Genomic DNA, 21,899 nt, shown 5'->3' on the forward strand with positions numbered 1-21,899 from the left:
GAAGATGGGGGAATGAAAGTCAATGACATCGCTTGTTTAAAAAAATGCTTAGGCAGAATCTGCCAGTATAAAATGTGGAATTGGTCGTATCCCCTCATTTTTTTATGATATACTCACCTCCTCCCTGGCACACTTGAGGTCGGTGTTGCACTCCTTGAGAAGCCTGTCAGCCTCCCTCAGTTGTGCCTTTCTCTTGGCCAAGGTCTGCTCCAGGCACTTGATCTCATCCTTCAACATCTTTTTGCGAGAGTTCTCCATGCGCTCATCAAAACTGTCCTCTTCCTCTGGGTACACCCGCGTTTTCCTGCAAAAATAGAAAAGGAGGAAAGGTTACAATTGTGTACAAACAATACATAATAGGTTTTCTTCCTGTGCATGAAATGTACATGCCATGAACAGCGAACAAACTCAATTTTATGTTATTGAAGCAAGTTATCTGGTAATTAATATTTTGCATTAGATACTTCAAACATGCTGCATTCAATTAAGCCTGAATTTCCTGGTGGAAGCCTCGTCAGTATTGATTCTTGGCCAATATGAAAGTCTTTATAAAATAATGTCAAGGTCAAGGTCAAAATTAGTTCAATATGAAGGTCAAACTGAGGTCAGGTGATATTGGTGTGTTGTGAGTGATCATTACATGCATGAAAGTATACATACTTTGTAGGAAGCGGTTTTGATGCTAGACATAATGGTCCTTTATGGTTAACAAAGATTTTTACCTTCTAAATTATTCCATAAATAGGTCCATGTCAAGGGCAAAATGTTGTCGAATGATGTGGGTGTGATGTTATTGTTCAAAGGCATCATCCACGCAAGAATAAAAGCTTTTTAGGAGGAAGAACTAATGTTGAAAGAAATGCCTCATTATGGGTGAACCATGAATTTGAAAGAAGATTAAAACAAGAGATGTGTTTGTCAGAAACACAATGCTCCCTATTGCGCCGCTTTGAAATAAAATTTCAATATATCATTTGGCAGGTTTGGAAATTATCTCCCCTTTAAAGCGTATTACTTCCCTTGGATTGTATATTTTTACTTTTGACCTTGAAGGATGACCTTGACCATTCACCACTCAAAATGTGCAGCTTCATGAGATACACTTGCATGCCAAGTATCAAGTTGCTATCTTCAATATTGCAAAAGTTATGGCCAATGTTAAAGTTTTTGGACGGACACACAAACAGACAGACAGACAGACAGACAAACGGACTGACAGTTCAACTGCTATATGCCACCCTACCGGGGGGCATAACAATAGGTCAATGTCAAGGTCCAAGTGAGGTTATGGTTCAATGGCACTGCAGACTGATGACTCACCTTTTCTTCTTTGCATTCTGGTCCCTTGTGAACTCTAACTCTTCCTTGGCAGACTGTCGTTCAAACTGCAGCCGTCTCTCCTCTGACTTCAAGTTTTTTAGGTTCTTCTGCTGCCGCTCAATGGCCAGGTCTAGGCCCTCCAGCTCATCTCTTCGCTCCTGTACAACAACAACTGAACTTAACACTGAGTGTCAACTTGACACTGTCACCATAGCTGTTATAGCTCCATGGCAACAGTATTTAAACAAAGCTCACCATAAGAACATTGTGCTCATGTGAGCTTTAAAGGTGTATGCCTAGCAAGATCTATGTTTGTTATAATCTATATAATTTCATCACTTGATGTCTTAAAATAACAATATATACGTATGAAATTAAATGTTATATACAAAAAAGTTTGCATAAATACTATCTCAAGTAGTCTTTTGTAAAAAAAATGTATTTAACAGAGCATGTAATTGTATTTTATTGTAAAAAAAAGTTTTCTTTGTAGCAAAAGTACCACAAAATGAACAAGATAAATATAATAAATCCACACACACTTTACTGTGGGTACAGAGCAATTGAGCTGACCCATTTAAAAGCCTTTCAAAAGAATATATCATGCCAACTTTGAATGAAACAACCATTGGTGCATAAAAAGGGATCTGCGTTATTTTGATATGTTTTTCCCCACAGATGTAGAGATCCCTATAACATAATTTGCTTGTTTAATTTCTTGTTTTGCCAACAGTCTCTATATACCTTGAAAATATTTTCATAACATGATCATATTCTATTTTAATAACATGATAATATTCAGAGTTATATTTAGGAACCAATGATTTGTTTTTTATTTGATTAAGATTGATATGAAATTCACTCATCATAGAATAAAAATAGCGAAAATACAAACATTAAATTATTGTACGTGTTATCTGCTGTTTTTTTGTTTAAGAAAGTAATTGAAATATAGACCGAGCCACTTTCGATACCCACTTCCACGTATATTTTTATGAAACATTCAGCTGAGAGACAAGAAATCAGACATAATATGTTGATTGTTAGAGACAAGTGAAAGGTCGCACCGCTAGTTCTCCCTGTAGGCGCCGTATGAGGTTATAGTCATTGTTGTCCTGTACCGCCTCCTGAAGGTCCTACAAACACACACAACATGAACATGATGTCCACATGCCACATGGTGGGGTCACATACCACATGATGGGGTCACAAACCACATGGTGGGGTCACATATCACATGGTGGGGTCACATGCCACATGGTGGGGTTACATACCTCATGGTGGGGTCACATACCACATGGTGGGGTCACATACCACATGGTGGGGTCACATGCCACATGGTGGGGTCACATGCCACGTGGTGGGGTCACATACCACATGGTGGGGTCACATACCACATGGTGGGGTCACATACCACATGGTGGGGTCACATGCCACATGGTGGGGTTACAAACCACATGATGGAGTCACATACCACATGGTGGGGTCACATACCACATGTTGGGGTCACATACCACATGTTGGGGTCACATATCATATGGTGGGGTCACATGCCACATCCAACTGAACTTAAGTTCCAAGAGTCTTGTATTACAATGATGAAACATGTAACATGAGAGGTAAAACATGACATGTTATGTTAACCCCTATGCAAAACATATACTTTTCACAAACTGTATAAGCACCTTTAGCCAGGAACAACACAACTGCACAAATTGTATTGTTATAATTGTGTATTAAAAAAGTGCAATACCATATGAGCCTCTGGGAAAAGGTGGTTTAATACATGTGCATAAAGTGTCATCCTAGATTAGCTTGTGCGGTCCACATAGGCTAATCATGGACAACAATTTCCTCTTTAACAGGATTTTCTCTAAAAAGACACTTCCTTAAAAAAAAAAATACCTTAAAAGCAGAAAGTACCCTTCCTGATTAGCCTGTGTGGACAGCATTCTTATTTGAGATGACACTTTACACACATTAAACCCCCTTTTCACTGAGAAAAGCTCATGTTTTATGTAATGATGCTCAATAAGCAACTATTATTCAACAATGACCCCAAGGGAGAAATAACATGATGTTTCATGACAGTGATACTTCAAGGCAATATTACGAGTACATGTACACATCTGTCATAGAATGTTGACTTACCAATGCTTCTAAAATGTGCACTGTCTGCGTAAGAAAAAGAAATTGGCCAACTCTAGTACAACGTTAAAATAAAACAATTTTAAATATCAGCTTTTAATGATAAATATATATGTTGTTAGTAGTAAGAAATTATAGTACAATTAATTACAATAATATACTGGAATCTAATTGTTTTATTGTCAATCCCCCAACTCTTTGTCTTCATTTTTTCCATTCTATGAAAGATTTGATAAAAAATTTTAAAATACTTATAAATGTCTAAACTTCTTGTAATTCACACGCAGCGATATAATTGGTCAGTTGAAGTCAGGTGACACAATGCTACCTTTTCATTGGCTATCCTGGCTTTTAACTTCTTTAGTTTTTCCTGCAGTTCTGCAATGTAGTCCTCCTGTGGGAACAAACAGGGTACATGAACATGGACACTTTTCCAGAAAACTTTTAAATAATAAATAATTCAGCCATTTTTAATTGTAAAGCGCCATAAGAAGTTACACTTGCTAAAAGTTAAATTAAAGCCATTGACAAACGTTTATTATCAAATGTATTTGCAATGGCCTGAAAAATAGGATAAGTTTATCCATGGACTCCAATTACTGTATTCATAAAATGCCATAAATAGTAACTTATGCATAATGCATAGCTTATCTGTGGTAATAATTAATTAAACAAACTTCAACATGACACTTCAATCAATTACCAGTTTATCAAGTAATCTAAATGTATTAAGCACTATGTCTGAGTGAGCAGAATGGGACAGGATTGGTCAGGTCGCATATCCATATCGTATTCACTGTGATTAATGTAACAGTCCCTGTTCTATTGAGTGAAATGGATTTGAAAAATGTCTGTTAAGATTGCTTAAAGCATGAATACAAATATATGATGATTTGCTTCTTGATGATCATTATTCTTAAACCTGTGGAAGTGGTTGCATCATATCAACTTTTAAACCATCATAAAATATCCTTCGAAATCCTATTTGGAAAATGTACAACCTGCTATATGAAATAAGAACACTTATATGGTGTAAAGTAAACACAGAGTTTCAATGTTATGTCGATATTTCAGATAAAGACACCAATCAAATGTTACAAATGCAATAAAATCTAAATTTATGATCCTTATAAGCATGCATATATTTGTCCAAGACTTAGTTTGTTGACTAGATCCGCTTCTGCTTCATCAGATTATTGGCTTTGAAATCGAACAAATATTGAACCATCAAAATATAATGATACCCTCAAGTTTTTACCTTATATAAAGCTTATATTATACATAAACATGTTGAAATTTGTACGATTCAGATTTAGTTTGAGATATTCAAGATTTCAGGATATTATATAACTATACGATGTCCACCGCTTTTAACAGTATAAGTCATTAAATAAAATCTGAAAAAAAAATGTTTTCTTTGTATCTTTTGATCAGCATACACCACTTAAGCAACTCAGTAATCGAGTTATAACGCTTGATAAATCCCTCTCTGCCTATATTCCATGTCATGATGTGCAGGTAATGTTTATAACTGCTTCAAATAATTCAAAGATCCCATGAACATTTGAGACTCTTTCTGGGAAAACTGGGCATAATGCCACAATTTTCCTTCAGAAGAGACTTTGTTTGAATGAAAAGCAGAAAGTGTTGACCTTATTTAGCCTGTGCAGACTGCACAGGCTAATCTGGGACAACACTACAAACATGCATTTTTCCAACCCCCAAAGGCTTTTTCATGGTTTAAAGATATCACAGTGGCTGCGTACCAAGTCATGGTGTTCAGGAACATTGCAGAACAGGTAGGTATCGTCCCCTCCTGCAGTCCCAGTCTGTGCCATCCTGCGTGGAGACTGATCTCGCGCTACAGGCCCTACACAACAACAACAACAGATGCAGTCAATATTCATTGTATGCAGAGACTGGTTTCGCGCTACAGGCTCCACACAATAACAACAGCAGACGCAGTCAATAGCACTGTTGGCCTACCCTGGACTACTTACAATATAAGCTAATGTCCGGAGTGAACATCTTATTTTTTGACACCCTGACAATATATATGAGCCTTGCTCTGGAAAAACTGGGCTTAATGCATGTGTGTTAAGTGTGCAGTCTGCACAGGCTTATCAGGGATGACACGTTACGTCTCAATTGGATTTTTGCAAATAAAACAATTCCTTTAAACAAAAATTCCCAAAAAGGGAAAGTGTCATCCCTGATAAGCCTGTGCAGACTTCACAGTCTAATCTAGGCTGATACTTTAAGCACATGCATTAAACCATGTTTTCCAAGCATGAATATTTTTTTATCAATTCAATGAGATTTCTAAATCTCCAGATGATCTTAAACTGTTGAAATGTGTATGTGGTTTATGCTGCAGAGACCTCTCATTATGCAAGTGGAATGAAATTCTTCACCGTATAATGTACACTTTTGGTGATATAAAATCTTATCCACGCCTTTCAAAACAAACTTGAATGCCCAGAAATACAATTGGAAAGACTTCAACATGCCTTAGGGGACTAAACCCTTGTTCAGTTGTATAAGCCTCTTCATGTCATGTCAAGAGTGTCTTGATATAATTATATGCTTAACATTTAAAACTTCTCAGTGAACTGATCTGAAAAATTATTACTATACTGAACTGATATAAGAGGTTAATAAAGTATGTGGTATTGTCCCATTTAAATGGCCGTTTTTTTATAACTCAATAGGAGTGATTAGAAACAAGTGAACTTCTATAAAGTTTTAATGAGACAACTATCTTTTTACAGAAACAATTACTCATGAATGCTTGGGGAAGGTCAGGAAACGTTTCTATCCAGCACATGTCTCCAACATTTGTCTATGACATAATGTCATACTTATATACATGACCTCAAACAACACTTTCCGTTTTTATGGAATTTTTCTTAAAAGGAAGTCTTTTCTAAACAAAAATCCAGTCTTGCCAAAAGTGTCATCCCTGATTTGCCTGTGCCGACTGCACAGGCTAATCTGGTACAACACTTTATGCACATGCATTAAGCCTAGTTTTCCCAGAACAAGGCTTAACACATCATGTGACAAGCCTGTGTCTGCACTGTGACTAAATCCAACCAGAAGTTCAAATCAAAGAACTCCCATGGCTTCTTACAAGTTACTAAAACATTTCTTTATTATCTCTCAGAACACATGTCAAACCAATTACAATTAAAACATTAAGGATATTGAACCAGCAACATAGACCACTGTCAATTGTCTAATATATTATATAACGCCCACTTTTAGCTACACACTGTACTTAATTTAAAGCACATGCACTTTTACAAAAACAATTATGTGAACACTTCAGTCTTTAACATAGGACCTCAATTATGTACCCAAACAAGTCTAATTATGTATCCTAAAACTAAAAGCAGATCAATCAAAATCCTCATGAGACCCAGTATATAAAACTAAACTATCAGCCATACTTTTAGACTATAAATCTAATAATGTAGTTAATAAATACAAAGAAATGCCATACCTAAAACTTTCTGCTAATTCCACATGGGTTATTTTACTTTCACACTTCAATTACAGAGCATAATATCTACTTTATTATCCAAAGTAGTGCAGTCAACATGTACCTCTTGAAGTGTTTTCTAAGCAACAATGTCATTTATAAGCTTTCAAAAAACTAAACATAAACATATCAAAACTTCTTAGAAATCCACACTTTGAAATCTGTTTTAATTTGAATATTTCTATAAACACACAAACCGACAAAATTCCAATCTAATTTTAAAGATCAACAGAAAAAGCCATTCACATAAAATGCAATAATTATCCAAATATTGTCCCACTTCTAACAGGCTATGAACTTGCATCTACATGTCAACTATTAATCCCTTGGGCACACTGGGCCATTCAGCCAACAGGCCGAGTTAATCTTGACAGGCTTGTTTAATTTACACACAGCTTAACAACTCCAATCAAGACAAACTTTATTCACACATATATCAGATTTAACCCTTATCACTCTTGAAGAACAATCTCTCTAGATTATTTGTAGACACCCAAAGTATACAATAACGTATAATAAATTCACATACAATCAGCACAACATGCATTCATTAACTCCAAACTGTTTGCTGATAACCCACCAATCATTTATAAACATTGCCTAAATTGTTGTACCCATTTCAAAAGGCGTTTATTGGGTTTATTGCTCCCCTCTATAATCAATACAAAGATGAATTCAACCAGTCCAATATAAGCGGACCATGGAGTCAAGTCAATAGCTCAGCATAACCCATTAAGCTAACCATTATTAACTTTATACAGGTATTATTTATAAAGCTTTATAAAACTGCATAAAGATTGACTAAAGATTGCATTTAAACACTATCATCTGATGAAAAGATCTTATTAACTAAGTTGATCACCAATAATTAATATAGCCCATAAAGTAATGATCAAGCCTATACAAAATCTAAGATATTATTTAATCATGAGCTGCTTATTCCCAAAAGGCATCACTTTTAACACTTTATTAAACTGTGCTAACAACTTATACATAATGTGCTTCCGGATGCCCAGACTGAAGCTCTATGGTCCCACATATGTTGTTTATACACAGTTTTGTATGGTCCCACATATGTTGTTTATACAAAGTTTTGTATGGTCCCACATATGTTGTTTATACACAGTTTTGTATGGTCCCACATATGTTGTTTATACACAGTTTTGTATGGTCCCACATATCAGTGCCCCAGCTAGGCCTAAATCGAAGGGCGCCGCGCCCTGCCCCCCCCCCCATAAATCTCTTATTACATTGTAATTAGTTTTGCCCTTTTCACAAAATACTGCGCGTCGAAAGTGCCCTTTGACAAAATACTGCCCTTTTGACAAAAAAGCCCCCCTGCCCTTTTCAAATCCTAGCTGGAGCACTGCACATATGTTGTTTATACACAGTTTTGTATGGTCCCACATATGTTGTTTATACACAGTTGTGTATGGTCCCACATATGTTGTTTATACACAGTTTTGTATGGTCCCACATATGTTGTTTATACACAGTTTTGTATGGTCCCACATATGTTGTTTATACACAGTTTTGTATGGTCCCACATATGTTGTTTGTATACAGTTTTGTATGGTCCCACATATCAGTGCTCCAGCTAGGCCTAAATCGAAGGGCGCCGCGCCCTGCCCCCCCCCCCCCCCCATAAATCTCTTATTACATTGTAATTAGTTTAATCCTCATTGCAGACATTATATTTGAATGGTTTAATAATAATGGGAATAATACAATTATTTATAACATATAAATTAACATGCAATAGGAAGCATTTCAGAAACACCCGTGCGCTCGAACGTGTCCTTTTCACAAAATACTGCGCGTCGAAAGTGCCCTTTGACAAAATACTGCGCGTCGAAAGTGCCCTTTTGACAAAAAAGCCCCCCTGCCCTTTTCAAATCCTAGCTGGAGCACTGCACATATGTTGTTTATACACAGTTTTGTATGGTCCCACATATGTTGTTTATACACAGTTGTGTATGGTCCCACATATGTTGTTTATACACAGTTTTGTATGGTCCCACATATGTTGTTTATACACAGTTTTGTATGGTCCCACATATGTTGTTTATACACAGTTTTGTATGGTCCCACATATGTTGTTTATACACAGTTTTGTATGGTCCCACATATGTTGTTTATACACAGTTTTGTATGGTCCCACATATGTTGTTTATACACAGTTTTGTATAGTCCAACATATGTTGTTTATACACAGTTTTGTATGGTCCCACATATGTTGTTTATACACAGTTTTGTATGGTCCCACATATGTTGTTTATATACAGTTGTGTATGGTCCCACATATGTTGTTTATACACAGTTTTGTATGGTCCCACATATGTTGTTTATACACAGTTGTGTATGGTCCCACATATGTTGTTTATACACAGTTTTGTGCAGGTTGGACAACATATGCTTTTTACTATAAAAAATATTGGTATTTATTTTTGCAACAACAAAATAATATAGTTTTAGAAATGATGATCTATCTTTTTTTATTAAAATAGTATATTGAACATTGAAATCAAAATATAAACACTGAACTGTTTAAAAACTGTTTTAACATTAGATTTCACATTTCCAAAAAGTGAACTCTGCTTGAATACACTTTATTAAATGCCTTCAGATAATATCCAGAAACTTTAATGAAATTAGTGTAAATGACATGCATTCATTCATTTTCCTCTTTCTTCTGTACCTATTGATAATCAATTGTTCTAGCATAAAACTAGCACATCAAAGAAGTTATTACATTATTGATGCATGGAACATAAAATATTTGCTAACTTAATTCAACAGAGTCATCCATATAGTCTAACAATGATCCAACCAATATTTAGAGAAAACACATTTTTATCAGGTACATAAAAATACAAATATGCAGATTCCAAGTTGAAAGTCAGCTTCATTCATAAATTGTGATAATGTAATAGAAATGCAGGCTCTAAACAATCATATTTTGTTCTGGTGTAAGCATGTAACATAGGCACATAAATTAATGACACATGTCTCAACCACACTTATTTTTGCCTCTAACAGTGTTGTTTGGTACATACTGTGTTGTGGCAAATAAGTAAGTGCCTGATAAAAATGCTAAAAATTTTCTCTTCTCTTCGTTTGTGCATATGTGACCAAAATCCTGCCAGGCACCTTCCAGTTAATCATTTACAGCAAAAAATGTGAGTTTATTATTATCTAACTACAATAATTTAACCAGCACAATCTTGCAATTATTGGTTGAAACAATTGTCTACTGTTATTTTAGTAATTTGGCATTCTGTAACCACATGCCAATTTACCAAAAACGTAACGGTCCACTAACTCCTCGCATTCATCTGCCTTGATTGTCATGTGCAATGTGTCACCAAATAAACCCAGAATTCTGATAAAATGCACTGTCTAAACATTAAAAGTCATAAATCAAAGGCGAAAATATGGGTTTCTAAATGTTAAAGTTGCTTAAAATATTTATTTAGGCCAAAAATAGAGGGTAGCCAGAAACTTTGCAGTAATTAATGTTTTATATATATAATAACAAGCAAAAACTATCAGAGTTACTGTTGGAATGTTAATCATGTATTATTTTGAGTAACAACACAACTCAAAATCTGCATGAATAAAATGTTTTATGTAGGGATGCAGTAGATTACTAAAGCATTAACCAGTTTACCCATTATAGTAAGCAGTTTATTAAACGGTTAACTGGCAAAAATCGAAAATTTAATATATTGTCTTGTATTTACATGTTCTTAGTCTCTACAAAGATGAAGGCCTATTGTATATCATATATGTTGTATGTCAATGCAATTTGTAGTAAATGTCTGATATGTTCGTTTTTTTTATCCATTTCTTATGTTTGAATATAGATAAATTATTTTATGAATAGTTCTATAAGAATTGAAATATATGATACCATATATTTGGCCTGGCATTCATGAATATTTAATTGAAATCCATAGCCAAATAAAGACAATAAATATTGTGTATTTTTGATAAACGGATCTTTGAAGAAACCTCTAATAGCGTAAATTTCATACAATTTTTAAGTTAAGTTTTCACAGATAAAACAATTCCAATTATCAAAACATGTTCTTGTCTGTAATAACCAAGGTATATGTTTATTGCTTTCATTATTGACACATTATTTACTCATCAACGCGGCCGGTTGTTTAAAGTGGGCAATAGTGTAAATTGACAGTGCGTCAAACTTACCAAATGAATTTTACGTGATCCATGAAAAAATGCACTTAACTTTAACTAGACGATGTAACTGGTTAACTGATCATTAAGTAGGTAAACTGGTGAACCTGTTGCATCCCAATTGTAATGTTATCTAGTAATAATCTGTATAGCTATAGTAAGAAGTGCTGCATGGAGTGACTTACTGATGGGGCTGGGTATGAGTGCAGCTCCTGCCCCTGTCCTAGGCATGCTGTGCCCTGCTATGGGTGTGCCCTGTGCAAGGGGCTCCATGGGCAGGAAGCGAACACTCTGGTCTGGGGAGCGCTCCCTGCCCCACCCCTCGTAGCCTGTTCCTGGGCCATAGGGAGGGCCCCCTCCACCACCACCTCCACCACCACCACCACTGCCCTTGCTGTAGTAGACACGACCTGCTGGCCTAGATGGAGAGGTTGGGTACGCTGGCAGAAAAACCCGTCCAGAGTTGTATGCCACTGCCTGTGCTGGGGCAGTGAAAGCTGATCCTCCTCCAGGCTGCACACCAGGGGTGTTACCCAGAGCAACAGATGGGCCATGGGGATGCGTTGGCAAGGGTGCAAAGCCTGGTGCCATACCTGACGCTGCCTGCCCAGGAGTCTGAGTGGAGCCATAGCCAGGAGTCTGGGTGGCCCCTGTTGCATATCCTGATGACTGGCCATATCCAGATACACTGGTTCCCATGGAAACACCCTGAGGTGGGGGAGGTATAGTGTACCCGGGTGGTATTATGTATCCTTGAGGCCTGGTTCCAGGGGGTCCACTAGTTTGCTGAATACCAGGATGCTTGAGAATGCTTGACTGTGGGGCCCCTGCTGGCTGCATCACAGTTGTTTGGTTCCCAGCATAGCCCCTGATTGGTGATACCTGGGGAGAGGCCATGTACCCAGTGGTGTATGTGCCACCTAGAGGAGCAAACTGTGGTGGCAGACCTGCAGCTTGTAGTTGTCCTGCCCCCATCTGTCCTGTTCCAAGTCCATAGGCCTGCCCTTCCAGTGGGTACCCTCCAACAGGGTACACTGGCCCCTCAGGGGTGGAATACATATTGATGGGTCCGCTGGCCATCTGTGGTCTGAGGGCGGAGGGCCTGTGTATGGGCTCCATTTCGCCAGTGTGCTCCGAGTCTGCAGACCTTGCCCGTCGCTCCTTCTTCTGCTCCTGCCTGCCACTGCGGCGCTCCTTCTGACGGCCACGGTCTCTATGCCGACTGCTGCGTGTCCTATCAGAGTGGTTGTCACACTCGGCGTCTGCACCTGGCAAAAACAAGGTTACCACGGCAACTATCAAACCACTCTGTGCTATAAACCAGCCTTTGGTCATGTAAGGCATGCATTTATTTAAAACCACTCACAGAACTGCAAATAGCAAACAGTCAGATTAATGTTTAAAAAAAATTCAGACTCATTTTTGCATTATGCTTTATAAAAAATAGAATGGTAAATTGAACTATAAGTCGGATGTCTCATATAATAACAACTTCATTAGTCACAAGAATTGGCTAACACTTTGACCTTCATTAAAAAAAAAAACACAAAAAACATGCAAATATATGTCTCTTGTGAGCAACATTATTTGTGAACACTCATGTAGGCTGTGCATTTTGTTTTTGTAAAGGGGTTATTCCTTGAGAACATTTCGTATTACAGATTTGTTTTATTAATGGGACAATCGCAAGTTCAGTTAAATAGTACAATGAAAATATTATATATTGGCTTTAAAATCACAGGCAATAGTTGGTAAGAAGTAGCAAAATTGTATGATATAAATGCATTAAAGGTCAAAAGACTGTTTAAGTAGTCATGTACGTTTCATATTTTATACTTAATTGGATTCATGAAATACCATAAGTATTTACACTTGACAAGGCATCAAAATAGCATGATTAAAATGTTATCAAAAGGAACAATTCTGGTTTGTGTACATTTACAGAACTAACACTGATAAGTTTTTATTGAAGTGAAAGTGCGTTTATAAAAACTGCATATGAGAAAGGCACATCAATATTTGCTAGCCTAGCTACTATTCCCCACTTCAGCCCAAGTGCACACCTACCCCTGTCAGCGTGGCGTTTGAGAGGAGACGGACTGGGTCGTGACCTCCCAGCTGGTTGACCACCCGGTGGTGTCAATACCTCCCGTTGGTCAGCTCCACTAGCTGCAGGGCCCAGGTTTGGCGAGCCCGCCTGGCCCCCAACGGGTCCAACTGCTGACCCCACACCCATGCTCCGAGGGCGCGCAAACCCAGGTGGGGCATAGCTTGTACCCTGGAATACAATCATAGGTCAGAAACATATATTTGCACATATTCCATCATTCAAATACAACCCTTATACCTCTAATATCTATACATTGAGCCACATTCTGGGAACACTGGGATTAATGCATGTGCATTAAGAGTCATTTTTTTTGTTTAAAGAAGTCTCTTCTAAGGAAAAAAAAGTTTAGACAGAAATGTTGTCCCTGCTTTGCCTGTGCAGACTGCACATACTAAACTGGAATTACACTTTACACACATGCATTGAGCCCAGTTTTCCAAAAATAAGGCTCCATTGAAGATGTAATATTGCGCAAACTATTTAACATGGCTCTTTGCTGTATCATACCATGGTGTTCATGCCCGGTGCTGGGGGGACCAGGGACATCTGCTGGTCTCGATACTGGGACAGGAGAGGACGATACGTTGGGCCGGCTGCAGTCCCATGATCCTGGGCAAAACAGTAGCACATCAAAAAAAGAACTGTACAACTCACGAAACACAATCCAACAATGAGAATAGATGCAAAATTATCTGTCTGCTGTCAAAAATATCAAAACAAAATGGATTACAAGCATTGGAGAACATAGAGCACATCCCCAGCATGTACTTACAGTGAGGTAGTACTGAGTGCCGGTGCCCGTGCTGGCCTGCACACCAGCAGGCCGTGATGGTGGAGGCATGGTCTGCACGTATGCAGACTGCATTGCCAGCGTCTCCTTCAGGTTGTTCACTTCTTGTCTAAGTCTCCACAGCTCCTCGTCTGCAGCCGCTGTGCCTGCACACATCACCATGACAACAACATTATATAGCATGAATGTACTGTATCAGCCGCTGTGCCTGCACACATCACCATGGCAACAACATTATAAAGCATGAATGTATTGTATCAGCCGCTGTGCCTGCACACATCACCATGGCAACAACATTATATAGCATGAACGTACTGTATGAACACACTGTGCCTGCACACATCACTGCACCAACATAATATAGCATGAATGTACTGTATGAAGACACTTGAACCATTCCTTCATGAAAACACAAGAATATCAGAGAAACTTATGGGTGCTCCCTAATGATGCGCTTTAGTATTATTATGACAGGGCAACAACTCACTTGAACATAAGAGACATTAGACAATATTTTATTACAAATCACAGGGCTCCCTCAGCAGTACATCCTAAAATATGTGCATGTCGACCAAATAAGTTTAAATCTATTTATTTCAGCTCGATTGTATCAAAAGCCTTAGGCTTATTTTAAACTCTCTCGAGTGCGTTTCCTTGGTCTCCAATTTAGGATGCTGCATATCTATACCTCCCTGAAAAATCAATGCAGCGGAAATACCTGACAAAGTCCTCATGCCCACCCTTAAAGGAAAGTGCATATAAACTTTCATCAAATTCTGATCATTTCCTGAGATCTAAAGCAGAAACAAACAATATTTTGAGAAAATTACATATTTATAATCATTAGGCAATTGAACCCTGAAAAATCATTTGACTCAAACCACCTGAATAGGATGCGCATATCAAACCTATAGGGAAGATACCTATAAAGTTTTATAAAATTTTGATCATTAAAGTCTGACATTCTGCGTGCAAACAAAAAGTGAAATATTACTAATCAAAAATCAATTTCTCCCTGAAATATCATGAGACTGGAATGACCTAACAAGGATGCCTATGTCCAGCCATAATGGATGCTGCATATCAAGCTACATCACATTCAGATCATTAGTGTCTGAGATGAGGCACAGAAACAAAAAGTGGCAGTTTAATAATCAACTGGCCATAACTCCATACAATTGTTTAGACCAGAACAATCTGACAGGGATACATACATCCACCCTAAAAATATCCTGAAAACAAAGTTTAATCCAAATCAGATCATTAGTGTCTGACATGATGAGTAGAAACATGAAGTTAAATAATAATAATCAAGAACTCCCTGAAAAATTATTGGACCCAAACAACCTGACAAAGAGTGTTTATGCCCACCCTATAAATATGCTGCATAACAAGTGTCATTAAATTGATATTTAAAGTGTCTGAGAGCTCTTATGGAAACAAACAATCCTTCAAAAAATTACATTTTTATAATCAAAGGGCAATAACTCCTGACATATTAATTGGACTGGCTTAAGGTGACTACTATGGCAATGCCACCCTAAAGGGGAGCTGCCTATCACTTTTCATCAACTAGCCTAGGTGTCCACCCTAAAAGGAAGCTGCCTATCACGTTTCATCAACTAGTATGGCCATGGCCACTCTAAAAGGAAGCTACCTATCATGTTTCATCAACTAGTATGGCCATGTCCACCCTAAAGGGAAGCTACCTATCATGTTTCATCAACTAGTATAGCCATGGTCACTCTAAAGGGAAGCTACCTATCATGTTTCATCAACTGGTATGGCCATGTCCACCCTAAAGGGAAGCTACCTATCATGTTTCATCAACTAGTATGGCCATGTCCACCCTAAAGGGAAGCTACCTATCATGTTTCATCAACTAGCATGGCCATGTCCACCCTCAAGGGAAGCTACCTATCACGTTTCATCAACTGGTATGGCCATGTCCACCCTAAAAGGAAGCTACCTATCATGTTTCATCAACTAGTAAGGCAATGTCCACCCTAAAGGGAAGCTACCTATCATGTTTCATCAACTAGTAGGGCAATGTCCACCCTATAGGGAAACTGCCTATCATGTTTCATCAACTGTATGGCCATGGCCACTCTAAAGGGAAGCTACCTATCATGTTTCATCAACTAGTATGGCCATGTCCACCCTAAAGGGAAGCTACCTATCATGTTTCATCAACTAGTATGGCCATGTCCACCCTCAAGGGAAGCTACCTATCACGTTTCATCAACTGGTATGGCCATGTCCACCCTAAAGGGAAGCTACCTATCAAGTTTCATCAACTACTATGGCCATGTCCACCATAAAGGGAAGCTACATATCATGTTTCATCAACTGTATGGCCATGGCCACCCAAAAGGGAAGCTACCTATCATGTTTCATCAACTAGTAGGGAAATGTCCACCCTAAAGGGAAGCTGCCTATCATGTTTCATCAACTAGTAGGGCCATATCCATCCTCAAGGGAAACTGCCTATCACGTTTCATCAACTGGTAGGGCAATGTCCATCCTTAAGGGAAGCTACCTATCATGTTTCATCAACTAGTAGGGCAATGTCCACCCTAAAGGGAAGCTACCTATCATGTTTCATCAACTAGTATGGCAATGTCCACCCTATAGGGAAACTGCCTATCATTGTCATCAACTGGTATGGATATGTCCACCCTAAAGGAAAGCTGCCTATCATGTTTCATCAACTAGTAGGGCAATGTCCACCCTAAAGAGAAGCTACCTATCATGTTTCATCAACTAGTATGGTCATGGCCACCTTGAAGGGAAGCTACCTATCATGTTTCATCAACTAGTATGGCCATGTCCACCCTAAAGGGAAGCTACCTATCATGTTCCATCAACTAGTATGGCCATGGCCACCTTAAAGGGAAGCTGCCTATCACGTTTCATCAACTAGTAGGGCAATGTCCACCCTAAAGGGAAGCTACCTATCATGTTACATCAACTAGTGTGGCCATGTCCACCCTAAATGGAAGCTACCTATCATGTTTCATCAACTAGTATGGCCATGGCCACCTTAAAGGGAAGCTGCCTATCATGTTTCATCAACTAGTATGGCCATATCCATCCTCAAGGGAAACTGCCTATCACGTTTCATCAACTGGTAGGGCAATGTCCATCCTTAAGGGAAGCTACCTATCATGTTTCATCAACTAGTAGGGCAATGTCCACCCTAAAGGGAAGCTACCTATCATGTTTCATCAACTAGTAGGGCAATGTCCACCCTATAGGGAAACTGCCTATCACGTTTCATCAACTGGTATGGATATGTCCACCCTAAAGGAAAGCTGCCTATCATGTTTCATCAACTAGTAGGGCAATGTCCACCCTAAAGAGAAGCTACCTATCTTGTTTCATCAACTAGTATGGTCATGGCCACCTTAAAGGGAAGCTACCTATCATGTTTCATCAACTAGTATGGCCATGTCCACCCTAAAGGGAAGCTACCTATCATGTTTCATCAACTAGTATGGCCATGGCCACCTTAAAGGGAAGCTGCCTATCACGTTTCATCAACTAGTAGGGCAATGTCCACCCTAAAGGGAAGCTACCTATCATGTTACATCAACTAGTGTGGCCATGTCCACCCTAAAGGGAAGCTACCTATCATGTTTCATCAACTAGTATGGCCATGGCCACCTTAAAGGGAAGCTGCCTATCATGTTTCATCAACTAGTAGGGCAATGTCCACCCTAAAGGGAAGCTACCTATCATGTTTCATCAACTAGTATGGCCAAGTCCATCCTCAAGGGAAACTGCCTATCACGTTTCATCAACTAGTATGGCCATGGCCACTCTAAAAGGAAGCTACCTATCATGTTTCATCAACTAGTATGGCCATGTCCACCCTAAAGGGAAGCTACCTATCATGTTTCATCAACTAGTATAGCCATGGTCACTCTAAAGGGAAGCTACCTATCATGTTTCATCAACTGGTATGGCCATGTCCACCCTAAAGGGAAGCTACCTATCATGTTTCATCAACTAGTATGGCCATGTCCACCCTAAAGGGAAGCTACCTATCATGTTTCATCAACTAGCATGGCCATGTCCACCCTCAAGGGAAGCTACCTATCACGTCTCATCAACTGGTATGGCCATGTCCACCCTAAAAGGAAGCCACCTATCATGTTTCATTAACTAGTAAGGCAATGTCCACCCTAAAGGGAAGCTACCTATCATGTTTCATCAACTAGTAGGGCAATGTCCACCCTATAGGGAAACTGCCTATCATGTTTCATCAACTGTATGGCCATGGCCACTCTAAAGGGAAGCTACCTATCATGTTTCATCAACTAGTATGGCCATGTCCACCCTAAAGGGAAGCTACCTATCATGTTTCATCAACTAGTATGGCCATGTCCACCCTCAAGGGAAGCTACCTATCACGTTTCATCAACTGGTATGGCCATGTCCACCCTAAAGGGAAGCTACCTATCAAGTTTCATCAACTACTATGGCCATGTCCACCATAAAGGGAAGCTACATATCATGTTTCATCAACTGTATGGCCATGGCCACCCAAAAGGGAAGCTACCTATCATGTTTCATCAACTAGTAGGGAAATGTCCACCCTAAAGGGAAGCTGCCTATCATGTTTCATCAACTAGTAGGGCCATATCCATCCTCAAGGGAAACTGCCTATCACGTTTCATCAACTGGTAGGGCAATGTCCATCCTTAAGGGAAGCTACCTATCATGTTTCATCAACTAGTAGGGCAATGTCCACCCTAAAGGGAAGCTACCTATCATGTTTCATCAACTAGTATGGCCATGTCCACCCTAAAGGGAAGCTACCTATCATGTTTCATCAACTAGCATGGCCATGTCCACCCTCAAGGGAAGCTACCTATCATGTTTCATCAACTAGTAGGGCAATGTCCACCCTATAGGGAAACTGCCTATCATGTTTCATCAACTGTATGGCCATGGCCACTCTAAAGGGAAGCTACCTATCATGTTTCATCAACTAGTATGGCCATGTCCACCCTAAAGGGAAGCTACCTATCATGTTTCATCAACTAGTATGGCCATGTCCACCCTCAAGGGAAGCTACCTATCACGTTTCATCAACTGGTATGGCCATGTCCACCCTAAAGGGAAGCTACCTATCAAGTTTCATCAACTACTATGGCCATGTCCACCATAAAGGGAAGCTACATATCATGTTTCATCAACTGTATGGCCATGGCCACCCAAAAGGGAAGCTACCTATCATGTTTCATCAACTAGTAGGGAAATGTCCACCCCTAAGGGAAGCTGCCTATCATGTTTCATCAACTAGTAGGGCCATATCCATCCTCAAGGGAAACTGCCTATCACGTTTCATCAACTGGTAGGGCAATGTCCATCCTTAAGGGAAGCTACCTATCATGTTTCATCAACTAGTAGGGCAATGTCCACCCTAAAGGGAAGCTACCTATCATGTTTCATCAACTAGTAGGGCAATGTCCACCCTATAGGGAAACTGCCTATCACGTTTCATCAACTGGTATGGATATGTCCACCCTAAAGGAAAGCTGCCTATCATGTTTCATCAACTAGTAGGGCAATGTCCACCCTAAAGAGAAGCTACCTATCATGTTTCATCAACTAGTATGGTCATGGCCACCTTAAAGGGAAGCTACCTATCATGTTTCATCAACTAGTATGGCCATGTCCACCCTAAAGGGAAGCTACCTATCATGTTTTATCAACTAGTATGGCCATGGCCACCTTAAAGGGAAGCTGCCTATCACGTTTCATCAACTAGTAGGGCAATGTCCACCCTAAAGGGAAGCTACCTATCATGTTACATCAACTAGTGTGGCCATGTCCACCCTAAAGGGAAGCTACCTATCATGTTTCATCAACTAGTATGGCCATGGCCACCTTAAAGGGAAGCTGCCTATCATGTTTCATCAACTAGTAGGGCAATGTACCCCCTAAAGGGAAGCTACCTATCATGTTTCATCAACTAGTATGGCCATGTCCATCCTCAAGGGAAACTGCCTATCACGTTTCATCAACTGGTATGGATATGTCCACCCTAAAGGGAAGCTGCCTATCATGTTTCATCAACTAGTAGGGCAATGTCCACCCTAAAGGGAAGCTACCTATCATGTTTCATCAACTAGTATGGCCATGGCCACCTTAAAGGGAAGCTGCCTATCATGTTTCATCAACTAGCATGGCCATGTCCACCCTAAAGGGAAGCTACCTATCACGTTTCATCAACTAGTATGGCCATGGCCACCTTAAAGGGAAGCTGCCTATCATGTTTCATCAACTAGTAGGGCAATGTCCACCCTAAAGGGAAGCTGCCTATCATGTTTCATCAACTAGTATGGCCATGTCCATCCTCAAGGGAAACTGCCTATCAAGTTTCAACAACTGGTATGGATATGTCCACCCTAAAGGGAAGCTGCCTATCATGTTTCATCAACTAGTAGGGCAATGTCCACCCTAAAGGGAAGCTACCTATCATGTTTCATCAACTAGTATGGCCATGGCCACCTTAAAGGGAAGCTGCCTATCATGTTTCATCAACAAGTATGGCCATGTCCACCCTAAAGGGAAGCTACCTATCATGTTTCATCAACTAGTATGGCCATGGCCACCTTAAAGGTAAACTGCCTATCACGTTTCATCAACTAGTAGGGCAATGTCCACCCTAAAGGGAAGCTACCTATCATGTTTCATCAACTAGTATGGCCATGGCCACCTTAAAGGGAAGCTGCCTATCATGTTTCATCAACTAGTTTGGCCATGTCCACCCTAAAAGGGAGCTACCTATCATGTTTCATCAACTAGTAGGGCAATGTCCACCCTAAAGGGAAGCGGCCTATCACATTTCATGAACTAGTTTTGCCTTGTCCACCCTAAAGGGAAGGTACCTATCACTTTTCATCAACTAGTATGGCCATGTCCACCCTAAAGGGAAGCTGCCTACCACGTTTCATCAACTTGTATGGCCATGTCCACCTTAAAGGGAAGCTGCTTATCATGTTTCATCAACTAGTAGGGCAATGTCCACCCTAAAGGGAAGCTGCCTATCATGTTTTATCAACTAGTATGGCCATGGCCACCCTAAAAGGAAGCTGCCTTTCATGTACTATTACATTTGGATCATAAGTGTATGAAATCTCAAGGAGAAATGAAAAATGATATATTGACAATCACAGGGCAATCAAAAATCATTGTACATAAATGACCTTACAAGAAAGCACATGTCCACCCCATAGGGAAGCTGCACAAGGAAAAAATGAAGGACATCGAGAAGGACGTAAATGATCATCAGGGAAATTTATTTCAGACCCACTCAAACTCAACTCTATCAAAATTGAATTTGAAGGAAAGTAAAATGCAGGGAAAATATGCTCTCATAAGGATATGGGAAGCACTATATAAATATGGACAAAGCTTAGAAATTCATAATACATAATACACAGTTGTCTTCATATTGCTCACTCCATTTCTATTTGTATTTTAGAAAACAAATCTGATTACCTGGCAGAAAAAAAGAATGATTGAAACAACAATAAACAAGAGCACCGCCTTGCGGGTGCAGACCGCTCATCTATTTTTCTTTTTAAAGGTGAAGGGACCTATCTCAATTTCAATCACAAATGAGGGAGGGGTGGAGTGGAGAGGGTGTATAGTGTGGGGGTGTGGTCATTTATTACATTATCTTCCAAAAATGAAAAAAAATGCTAAAAAAAATTATTTTTTTTGTTGTTGTTGGGGGGGGGGGGGGGGGATTCTTCACGGTATTTCAAAAA

General features: G+C 39.3%; 1 protein-coding gene across 4 annotated transcripts in view; it reads right to left on the reverse strand.

The window, feature by feature from the left end:
* Positions 1 to 21,899, reverse strand: part of LOC127843867 (centriolin-like) — a 176,184-nt gene that overhangs the window by 76,908 nt on the left and 77,377 nt on the right. For all 4 annotated transcript variants that reach the window (XM_052373747.1, XM_052373744.1, XM_052373745.1 and 1 more), the window contains 10 exons: positions 14,095 to 14,258; positions 13,830 to 13,931; positions 13,280 to 13,490; positions 11,398 to 12,480; positions 5,235 to 5,338; positions 3,797 to 3,862; positions 3,472 to 3,495; positions 2,388 to 2,456; positions 1,321 to 1,478; positions 118 to 304 (listed from right to left, as the gene is read on the reverse strand). In XM_052373747.1, the coding sequence (XP_052229707.1) occupies positions 118 to 304; positions 1,321 to 1,478; positions 2,388 to 2,456; positions 3,472 to 3,495; positions 3,797 to 3,862; positions 5,235 to 5,338; positions 11,398 to 12,480; positions 13,280 to 13,490; positions 13,830 to 13,931; positions 14,095 to 14,258 (2,168 nt within the window). The remainder of the gene's footprint in view (positions 1 to 117; positions 305 to 1,320; positions 1,479 to 2,387; positions 2,457 to 3,471; positions 3,496 to 3,796; positions 3,863 to 5,234; positions 5,339 to 11,397; positions 12,481 to 13,279; positions 13,491 to 13,829; positions 13,932 to 14,094; positions 14,259 to 21,899) is intronic.

Source organism: Dreissena polymorpha, chromosome 9, assembly GCF_020536995.1.
Source record: "Dreissena polymorpha isolate Duluth1 chromosome 9, UMN_Dpol_1.0, whole genome shotgun sequence".
Lineage (NCBI taxonomy): Eukaryota > Metazoa > Mollusca > Bivalvia > Myida > Dreissenidae > Dreissena > Dreissena polymorpha.